Source organism: Apis cerana, linkage group LG2 (genome assembly GCF_029169275.1).
Source record: "Apis cerana isolate GH-2021 linkage group LG2, AcerK_1.0, whole genome shotgun sequence".
In the NCBI taxonomy this organism is placed as follows: domain Eukaryota; kingdom Metazoa; phylum Arthropoda; class Insecta; order Hymenoptera; family Apidae; genus Apis; species Apis cerana.
In genome coordinates, this window is record NC_083853.1 from 14,627,365 (window position 1) to 14,638,911 (window position 11,547).

Consider the following 11,547-nt stretch of genomic DNA (forward strand, 5'->3'; position numbering starts at 1 on the left):
AATTCAATCAACGTTAATCAATAGACATTTTCGTAGCCAACAAGTGGTAATACATCATCACGTGGAATTCGCATCGTAATACACGTTTCAACATATACGATACTGAGTACTTACTTTGGAAATAAAGCTCGAAATGCTGCTACGATCGTTTTCAGAACCTTCCAGTTCGTCTCAGTTTGCCTTAGTTCCAAAAGTAAAACAAGGCCGGTCGCACAAAGTCGCAAAGCGCACTTTTCGGTGAAACGGTTAGAAGAATAAAACACAACATTCAATACTTCACAGATTCAACACAAAAGGAAAAAACACCCCCACGAATATTATTTGTCGCGATATGTAAACCCTTTGATATTACACGGTACAATTTTGTTCCACGACGTAGAAAAACAGTATGCACGTCGAGCCCGAAACAAACAAAACTAACGCACGCTCGACGGTTAGCGAGCGAATGAGGCTCTGTTTTCCATCAGTCCCACCAACCACCAACCGGGCCAATAACCTGGCAGTATATGCGAGAATGTTTTCATGACTTTCCTGTGTCGAGTCGATATAACAGAGTATTTTATCGACTAACGATACTATAGCGCAAGATATGCAAAATCGTTTTTGTTTTTATCAATAAATATCATCATCAACAACTTTCAACTCGTGTTTCGAATAAATGCCGCTATTGAATCATAAATGATTATTAACTGTTAATATTGTCGATAAACATTCTGGATAACTGCAAATGAAAATGATTAGTAAAAACAAGTAGCAAACATTTCCTTCGTTTTACAATCTTCAATTTTATACTTTTTTCCAACACATTTGCAGATTGTTCTTTTTTGTGCATAATTATATTATTTTGACATTGCATTATTATACCATAAACAAAATTGAAAAGTATTTATAATTACAGCATTCGACGGTTATTTATAGAAAAACATTTTAATTTAATTGTATAAATATACGATAATTTTCGTTGCGTTATAATTAAATTCTGCTAACCGCCATTAATTGTTATAAAGTTATTTAGACATTATACGGTTAGATATTATATTTTTTTTTTATAAAGAAAAATAAAAATATGTTATGAATACATCTTCCTTCTTGATGATACTGAATCATGCAGTCATGTATTAATATAAACAACATACATATATTAATATAATTTTAAATTTTTAAAATTAAATTTTCGAATTTAGAAAAAAAATATTATTTGTTATTTTAAAATCTTTTGTACTCGTTCAAAGATTATTATATAAAAAATTACGTATGCACTATTCATTTTTCTCGTTCACCAAAAATCTTAAAATTCCGATAAACGTTAGTCATACAAGATCAAACAACTGCTTTGTAATATAAAAATTTCATTGGTATAAAAATTACAATACGATGATTAGAAAAGTAAAACATATATGTATTTTTTTTTTTTATAAATAAAATATACCTTTACGTATTATTTTTAATACATATATGTATATGTAATTGTTACATATAGTTACATATAGTCTGTGCTTTAATAATTGTTAAAAAATATGTGTCTTTTTTGCATTGTAATTTTATGGCCAGGATTTCTACTATCACGCATTATAAATATTTTGTGCCAGCAGGTACAATGAGTACACTGTTAATAATTATAAAAATTAGACTTAAAAATAAATTCATTTAAAAAATATTGAAAAAGAATATAAATTTTCAGCATATTATTGCTTAAAAAATAATTGCAAAACAACTTTTATATATTCATCATATCTGTAATCATAAATATGATATTTCATGCAATAACAAAAAACTTATCGCTCTAGCAAGAAAAAACAACAGGCACTTTGAAAATATATTACATATTATTTGTTTAATACTTAAAATTAGGATATCTAAAATTTCTAGCAATTTCGTATATTCATAATTCGTTGCATAGTCTAAAAATGCCTTTCGTCAGACATATGTAAAAACAGTTTAGTCCTAATATAATAATACTTTTTTTTCAAATTAAAAAATTCTTTAACAAATTCTAATATAAGTCTCGCGACAAACTGCTCTTTCTTTTTTTATCTTTTCATTGTTTTTTCTTAACTTTAACATTTTTGGTCCATTGAATATTGCTCTTTTCGGTTTCCAACTATTATATATCATCAATAATGATCGATTTCAATCAATCTTCGATTCAATAACAAACATAAAAATTTAAAAAGCACTTGAAAAGTCACTATTACTGCGGGAATAGGAATCGCAGCTTTATAATATCGAAAAGTGCTACTAAATAATAACAATATATATTATATACAATTTAAAAAATGTTGTTTCTCTTTTTTTTCTTTTCTAAAACATTTAAAAAATAAAATTCTAAAAACTATGCCAGTTCATCGGTACATTGCTTCCTCTCTTCTTCAACTCGTTGACGAGTACGATTAAAAGCTTCGGTTTTCAAGAAATCCACTGTTTTATATACTGTTGTATTTGGAGGAGATTGAGTTGGCGGTAAACTTGAAGAAGTAAAGTTTTCCGTTGCTTCTAAATCGAGATCTAGATATTGCAAAACAACAAGGCTTCGATTTGAAGCAGGAATAAACGTGTTTTGCTCTTGATAGTAGTATATCTGAAGAATAGATTATATCAAAATATAATTATATATATATATACATATATACACATGCACACGCATATATAAATTGATATTAAATAAATAATATCAATATAAAATAGATTTTTATATACCTCTTCTTTATCATCGAAAGCATTATTATCTTCATCCGATGTTGATAAATGTCGATTTGGATGAACGTGAATTGGAGGCGTAGGACTAGGAGCCGCTCTAATTCTTCCTCTTCCAGGTGGAGAAGCTAATTGCAAAGGTCCTACAATATAAATGATTTTATATTCTTCTATTTAAATGTAATAGTTGAAGCATGAAAAAAAGATGCAAATATTTCTACCTTCTACAGGAGATTTATTCAATGGAGGTTTAAGCTTTCTATTGATACTTGGTGGTTCGGCAGGAGAATGTTCGGCAGAACTCATTTCCAAAACTGATGCTATCGGACCTGGAGAAGGTTCATTGCTAATAACTGATGTAGAATCACTAGTTTTTCTTCCTGGCTTTAATTCCCGATAGACGATTGGTGGTGGTGGTGCCATTGTTGTCGGTACGGAAGTTGAATTATCCCGAACAAGTGGACTTGGTAAATTTGAATATGTAGCAGTTGTTGAACTTTCAGAACGTGGACTTGATGGTTCCTCTTCTTGAAAATCGTAACGGAATACGCGTGTATCTTCAATATTACTTGGAGCAGCATTAGAATAAAAATGTTTATCTATTGTGTTTGGCTCGGGTGCTCCTGGTTGATGAGATCTTGGAAAATCGTACGATTCGTCCGTTACAATTGCAGTTGCAGGTGTTGATGGCGCAGGAGTCGCTGGAGTTGTAGGTTTTGAACTCTCTGTAGCACCATCTAAATTTAAATAGTTGTGACCAGGATTTTCAGGTAACATATGAGGAGGTTTTGGTGGTCTAGGAGGTGCTGGTAATTTTTCTACAGAAAGTGGTAAAGTAGAATCTACAATTCTCAATTTTCCGAATCGTTTTCGAACACTCCAAGAACCAATTTCGGCATCACTTGATCCAGATTGTTTGGATTCACCTATTATAAAAAAATTAATATTATTTTATTTAACAAATTCAATTAGAAGTACATATTTGATATTATACCTGTAGAAGGAAAAGTCTCCCAGTTCACACTAGGCACTGGAGCTGTCCATTCATCATCAGTGAAAACACTTTCCGCATCAGTTGTTGTAGGAGATCTAGGAGGAGAAGGTACTAATCGTCTTGGGGCATCATAATGTTCAGGTCCTTGTCCCAAAGCTGAATTGAGAGAACTAGTATCGTTTAATGTTCGTCGACCAGAAATACATTCGCTAATAGGAATATAAGGACCAGAAATAGTGCTTGTGGGTGAAATTGGTGGAGACTCTTGCGTTTCAAACTGGAACACTATAAAAAAATTATAATATCATATAAAATTTATATTAAATTTTATATTAAATTTTTAATATTTTATTTATTTTTTGTTCTATCATTAATTCATTAAATAATTAAATAAATATATATTAAATTTATCTTATTATTATTATAATATATATATTTGTATATATATTATAATATATATATATATTATAACATATAATTATAATATATACTTTGACATTGCTGTTCCTCATCTTGAGTGTATGCCTTTAAACCACAAACTTGACATACAGCATCTACCCACTTGTTCATATCAGCTTCACTTTCTGCCACTAAATAATATGTTCTTTTTGGTGTTTTAACATCGAACATATATTGATATTTTTGCTTTCGATTTTCAAATCTCAAGCCTGCATCTACCTATTTGAAAATATAAGTAATTTCTAAGATATAAATAAAATTATAAAATCTATTAAATTTATATTTTATAATAAACAACTACCTGTTCGCATTGATCAAGATCAATACGGCCTTTTAGTTTTCTACATTGTCTGTCTGTATAATATTCTAAAAAATATTGCCCAGGTAATTCTCCACTATGTCTAAGAGCAAACCATCTTTTCCTCCATCGCTGAAAATATAAACAACAATGTCATACAAATTATTTAATTTATTTAAAGAAGATTGATATATTTTATATATTTAAATTGCCATTTAAATTTAATCATTATATATATATATATATATATATACATATAATATATATCATACAAAATTGTTTGCGTTAAATATAATTGAAAAACTATTTACAACGTTAGCATTCTTGGATAAAAATATCACAACATTCCACACTTATGAAACATTTTTCAACATACGAGGTTAGATACTAAAGAGTTTGATGAACGAGTACAAACATAATGGCTTGACAAGTATTTGAATATGTAAACAATAAAAAAATTTATGAGAAAAATAAAATTTCAAATTTGTCATTATTTTGTAAAATACTAACCGCTCGCCAAAGTTTGGTAGGTGGCGATTTAATGAGCCACCCTTCATGAACAATCTCTTGACTGGTTTTGAGTACCTCCATTCCTATCCGGCGTTGGTTATAAACTTTTAATAATTGTGCATTGTTACAGAGTGCGTGGAACCACCGACAACAAGGATGGCACGCTCGTCGTTCATTTATCTATTTTCGGACGGCACAGCAGCGATCTCACAGATATACCGACCATCTAGCGATCTCTCTTCGATGATGCACGACTAACACATCAATAGCATTCCACTACTAACGTACATCATCAACGATAAACACCCTCTGAGGAGTTATAGAAGAATTAAAGAGGAACACCGAAGCGAGACGATGATATACAGAGAAGTCTAACTATCGTCGTCGTGCCTCCATTACCACCACCATCTTGGCCACGCATGCCAAACCGTATCAAACATCATCGATGACACACGCTTTTCTCTATACATATATCTGTTATATAAAATCGTATGCTTCAATCTATATATCGAATTTTGAATCATTCTGAAAATCAAATTGTTGCTCGTATTATGAAAATTTGTTTGGATTCATTTGATTAACAGATCTACATGACGCATCATCGTCTCGTGACCTGAATAAATGGCGCAGCATTGCCGTTCGAGTTGAAAGTTGTCAGTCTAATTCAACAAAGAGAACAAAGGAATTCGCGAAGAAATTTTAAGATCAGTATTAAATACCATTTTGTCTCTTAATATACATATTTTTATGCGTAAATAAATGATAAAATTATTAATTACGATATATGAATAATTTAATAAATATATACAAAAACAAAGATTTTTTTATCTTGTTTCAAACTGTATTCTAAATTGTATTCTAATGCTTTCTCGCAAATTATTATTTGCGATGCATATTCAGATTACAGTGAAATCGTTCTGGAATCTAGAAATTTCGATCGATTCGCGGCTTCGAATTGCGAATTATCGCGCTAAACATTAATGTCTATATTAACAAAATATATTTACATATTGTTAACGTAAATTGTTACAAGCATGCAATTGCAACGTGCGATAAAACAAATTTTCATTTTGTCATATTTAATTGTATATCGACATCGATTTGGGACTCGAAACTCGACAGCTCTAAGCAATTACCGTGGTTAATAGATATAGATAACTGAAGAATGGACAAAGAGAGGGATATCGTTCAGCTAATTTGCAATTCAATGCTTAACGCGGTAGAGGCCGATCGATATTTAAACCTAGCCTTCGTTTCTAATTAACAATATTCCTTAAGAGGGATTGCGTTCTATGAAGACAATCCAAAGTCGAATAATCCATAAATCGTTTATTAAATATTTTTTTTTTCTATACAATTCCGTCGCGATGGTAAAATCGGTGTCGCAAACCAGCTGTCGAAACGAAACATATATATATATATATATATATATATTTATATATATAAGGGATCGTATAAAGTTGAAAACGAATAGCGTAAATCAGAGTTTGTTCTACATAAATATAACAAATACGTTTACATGGAATGCTTCGCTATCAAAGTCGCGTCAATACAGTACAAAAGGAGTCGCGATACATTTTACAGACAAGTACATTTATTTGACATGTAAGTACGGTATAAAACGGAGACTCGTGTACAGTTGGAATTTGTTATTTAGAGTTTCGTTTTATTAAATCTATTCGACTGGACGAATATTGCTCCGGTTAGCGTACTCGAAATGTTTCACATCGCGCTGATCGTCACAGACGATACGAGTGCGAGTTTAAGAAGCATACGTCTGTATTAACACCTAGTTAGAAAACTTCTCACAGCTCGCTATTCGTTATAATACTCTATATACCTCTATACATTGAGCTTTCTTCATCGACGGAGACACGATCTCTCCATAATAATATTCTGTAATAATAATTGTTACACGCGTACCGTGTGTCTGTATATGTGTGTACAATATGTATATCTATATACGTATGTGTGCAATAATATAAATATATCGTATAAACATAATATATATATATATATAGATCTGAATGGGGGACTCTGAACTTCCTTCTTTTGTTATCCGTCCAACGATATCGTTCAACAAGGATTCGTCGCTGTGAAAAAGACAGATAAGGCGGAAGAACCGGCGGGCAACAATCGCTTCGGACTTCGGTCAACGAAAGGAACGAAAATCCTCACGAAATTACGTGAAAATTCTTTGTTCGATCGATCACACTTCCTTGATCACTTTTCGAATATCGACGAATCCTCGTGAACAATATTATAAAATATTTGCAAAAAATATACATTAATAGATTCGTGTACATGAAAGGCAACGAAACGAATGACATGTCATATAAATAAAAATGAGCTTGAACGTGAATCGCGACAGAACTCGAACTCGAAATAAGAATGTGAGAAATGACCGCGAGAAAGGTATCGAGATCATACAGGTACAATTTCCAGTATTCAAATAAGTATACGTAAACTTTATTTCGTCAGATTTATCATATTGTGTTAATGGTACGTATGTATAAATATATACACATATATGTATAACTCTTACGTGCCAGTTTCGTTTACGTTGTTACATTATGCGCTGTAATCAGATAATGTGATTAGTCCTTACATCTAAGGAAAGGAGATTCGACGAACGCAACAAGAATAAATAGAAGGATGAGAAACAGAAGGAAAGACACGCTGCGTTCGTTGCATATTTTAGTCCCATTTTAGTCGAAATAACTATAAACCTATGAGAATTTTCGAAAGCAAGATTTCTTCGACGGAAGCCAGATCAATCTGTACTTTGGTTCTCGCTTTCTTTTGTTTTTCCGCCATAGATGGAACTAAAATATATATATGTATATATCCTTCTTTAATTGAGAATCCGTACAACTTGTCGAGACAGGTCGAGACAAGGGTACACATGCGTTTAAACGCTAGATCTTGTCGAATAGAATTTCACGTACAAATATCGTACGAAATATATATATATATATATATATATGTATGTATATATATATGTATATAATATACGTGAGAAAAAATTTCGATTTCGAAAAAAGTCAGAAAGAGACGATCGTACATGTGGTGAGAAACGAATAATTCTAAATAAATAATAATTCTAAATACAAATAGTAGAAATGATTATTTAATACTTAGTTTCTTGGGAGAGGGGAGGAGATAAACAGTAAACACAGTGAGAGTAAGTGAGGCGCCAATGTGACAGAGTTAACAGAAAAACTTTAGTTCTTCGGATTGTGAATATTGAAATGTGTACTTTTTATTAAGGAATACACGCGTAATGACAGAGAATCAAGGTATTTCGATGTATAGGGATAAAATGATCTGTTCTGTCCGAAAGATAAGATAAAAATAATTCATTTTTTTCTTCTTCTTATTTTACGCGATTATATTATAAATACTATTAATAAGAAATACTTCTTAAAAAGGATCTTGGTCTTTCGATACACGTATGTACATACAGAACCTGAGCTGAGAGAAAAATAAAAATGGAATGTATTTTTAAAACTTCTTTTTTAATAATAATATAACAATATTCGGTTAAATATTCATGAACATCAACATACAGTATCCTTATCTACGTTACAAATTGTTAAGAGAAAAACGAAGTCTTTTTGACGTCCAAGAGTATAAAACTGTAGCAAAAACCTAAATTCACTTTTCCCTCCACGAATGGATCGTGAGGCTAACTTTCACACATCTAAACCGAACATATATATTTTACAAAACGCGTTTACAAAAGGAATAGCGAACACGGGGGCAAACAAGATGTTAACTAAAGTTTTTCCTAAGTCACTCTGCGAACGGTCTTTACAACAGGAGATACAAAAATGATGTATCTGAATGGCGACGGTGACAGTGTCTTTTCTTTCCATATCCGTTTGTCTCGTTCAGCGAGAACGACGAGAATTTCACCATCATAAAAAATAAATAAAGGAAAGCGCATCATTAAATATTGTACATTTATCGTGACCGATGCAGTGTTGGATCAGGATTCGGGGCCGAGTCGAGAGAAAATTTTCTCCGTCCCTCTCGAGACCTTTTCCCGGGAAAAGAAAAAAAACTGGGATGAAGAATGGCGTGTTTTTTCTTTTTTCCTTTTTTACCTTAGGGGGATAAATGTTACATTTGTGTCTCATTAATTTTTAATTAGATAATCAATTCACTAATTATGAAATGTCATAATAAAAGGTAGTAATCTATAATCGGTATTTCAATAATAATAGCATAATTATAATAATTATGTTCAATAAGTTTTGTTTGCATTTATCATCTATCGAATAATTAATAATATTTACTTCATCATAATGTAACCGCGATCTATATTGTTTAATAATATAAAAAAAAACAAATCGTGTAATATATATTTATATATAGCATTGTATCATTCGCTTTTCATTACAATAATAATAAATTGTCATGAACGCAGACGTACCAACAAATCCGACGTTTAAATCCTGCTTCCGTTTCTTTATTTCTTTCTTTCTTTCTTTCTTTTTTTTTTTTTTTTAATCGAACTACGGAAACAAGTTTTTGCAAATTTACGAGCCATCTCTTCCTTGATGTTTGAGAACATTTAAGATTCATTTTTACACACGTAATTATGTCCTCGAACTAATTCTAGAAAGAGAGCACCACATTTTTCTTTCTTTTTTATTTGTCACATACACAATTTTTTTTCACAATTCGCTCACAAACGAATCAGATTTCTTAGAATTGTGCCGTTTTTTTTTAATTAGTTATTATAATTAATGAAATCACTCGATAAAATGTTATTGTTGCATAGGTCGCGATCGTCGGGTTGGTACACTACAGCGTTCAAACGTCCGCACTTAAAGAGTTTACTACCAAAAAAGGTATACCACTTTCAGATTTACAACACTGCCCTAAACACAGCCATACTAAGCCAAATACTTTTGGGTTTTCGTCGTTACAATTACTCTCCTTTTACTATTTTATTAATAAAATTATTTATTTAAATCTATAGTCAATTATCATCCGTATTTCATTTTTTTACTTTTTTTTCTCATTTTAATTATTCTGCCTAATCTTTTCTTTTCGTTTTAACTCACTTTTAGAAATAGTTTAAATACATCAAATTTATCTACGATTCGTTTTTCAACCGATCTACAATTGACCCGCTCGATTCAATTGAAACTACATAATTCGGAAACGTCAATTTTTCTTTCTTTTTTTTTTTTTTTTTTTTCATGTAAAAGTAAGATCTTGGAAATATGAAACTAGGTGCTCCTTTTATAAAATTGATTTATATTAAAAAAAAAACAAAAAAAAGAAAAAAAAGAAAGAAAAGAAAAGAAAAGAAAAAAAATAAGAAGACAGAAGGAAAAGAGGATAAGAAAAAGGATGTACAACAAAGGAATGTTTCAAGCATGTGTTGACGATTCATGTAAACAAATTTCAATAAAACTTAAAATAACAAAAAACAACAATTTTTCAAATTTTCATCTTAATTAAATGAAACGAGATCAACTTGTTATTTAAAATGATTTTTTTTTTTTTTTTTTTCATTAAACTTACTCCCTCCCAATCTCATAAATTCTTCCGTTTGTTTTTATAAAATAATTTTCCCTTCTTTTTCTTTAACGAATTCAAAAGGCATAGATGTAACGACGTATATATAAGTTGTATAGAGATGTAAGATGTCATATGTTTGATCATAAGTATATTAGAACGTGACAAATATATTTTAAAAGATAATGTTTTCTCAAACGGGTCATAATTTTTCCGGTTTTATTTCGAATCGGACCGCGCTTTTATCGACGGAAACGTCACGTTTGTGTTATGAACCGCACATTGGTTGCGTGTGTCATTAGTAACTCTCATTACGACTAAATCGGTTATAGCTTGATTACATGGTAGCTACATTGTACACCGTGTATTTAAAAAATATCCGATGTTACGGACTTTCGAAGTACACCTTCACGCATCATTCATTATCAACTAGTCTTTTAAATAGGTATCGAAGAAAAAAGGGAGGAAAAGTTACATTTACAGTTTACTATGATACAGCACTGGCATAGTCACGTAGTTTTGGTATGTACGTGTACGTGTATCAGTTGTATCTCTTTTCTCGGATTTATCGTGCACAGGTATAGCCCATATTAATTATAACGCATGTGTGAATCCCTTTCTCGCTTTTTTCCCAAATATTACACTATACCTACGTTTTAAATTTTTTCATGATAATATTAATAGTAATAAAAATAAAATAAAATATAATAATAATAATGATGATGATGATGATAATAATAATAATTAATAATAATTAATAATAATATTAATAATTAATAATAATAATAATAAAAATTAATAATAATAATTATTAATAATTAATAATAATAAAAATTAATAATAATAAAAATTAATAATAATAATATATAATAATAATTAATAATTAATAATAATAATAATAGTAATAATAATAATAATAATAGTAATAATAATAATAATAATAATAATAATAATAATAATAGCAGTAGTAGTAATAGTAGTAGTAATGGTAGTAGTAATAGTAATAGCAATAGTAGTAATAGTAATAGTAATAGTAGTAGTAGTAATAGTAGTAATA

General features: G+C 30.2%; 2 protein-coding genes and 1 long non-coding RNA gene across 6 annotated transcripts in view; 1 reads left to right on the forward strand and 2 right to left on the reverse strand.

Moving 5' to 3' along the window:
- LOC108002841 (otolith matrix protein OMM-64) overlaps window positions 1-444 on the reverse strand; it is a 49,052-nt gene extending 48,608 nt beyond the window's left edge. For 2 of the 4 annotated variants that reach the window (XM_017064768.3, XM_017064765.3), the window contains exon 1: window positions 115-432. The gene's annotated coding sequence lies outside the window, so the exon portion shown is untranslated. Of the gene's footprint in view, window positions 1-114 lie in introns of all 4 variants that reach the window. The other 2 variants (XM_017064763.3, XM_017064770.3) reach the window with 2 other exon arrangements.
- Window positions 445-1,378: 934 nt separating this feature from the next.
- LOC108002702 (GRB2-associated-binding protein 2-like) lies at window positions 1,379-5,095 on the reverse strand. The gene is made up of 7 exons (XM_062071628.1): window positions 4,956-5,095; window positions 4,449-4,577; window positions 4,180-4,366; window positions 3,689-3,973; window positions 2,916-3,620; window positions 2,698-2,837; window positions 1,379-2,578 (listed from the first exon to the last, which is right to left on the reverse strand). Exons 1-7 carry the CDS (start codon window positions 5,034-5,036, stop codon window positions 2,333-2,335), a joined length of 1,773 nt encoding a protein of 590 aa, XP_061927612.1. The 5' UTR covers window positions 5,037-5,095; the 3' UTR covers window positions 1,379-2,332.
- Window positions 5,096-5,307: 212 nt separating this feature from the next.
- On the forward strand, window positions 5,308-10,507 carry LOC114578304 (uncharacterized). Its single transcript, XR_003699134.2, has 2 exons — window positions 5,308-5,444; window positions 5,540-10,507. It is a non-coding gene; the product is annotated as an uncharacterized LOC114578304 (long non-coding RNA).
- Window positions 10,508-11,547: the final 1,040 nt, after the last annotated feature.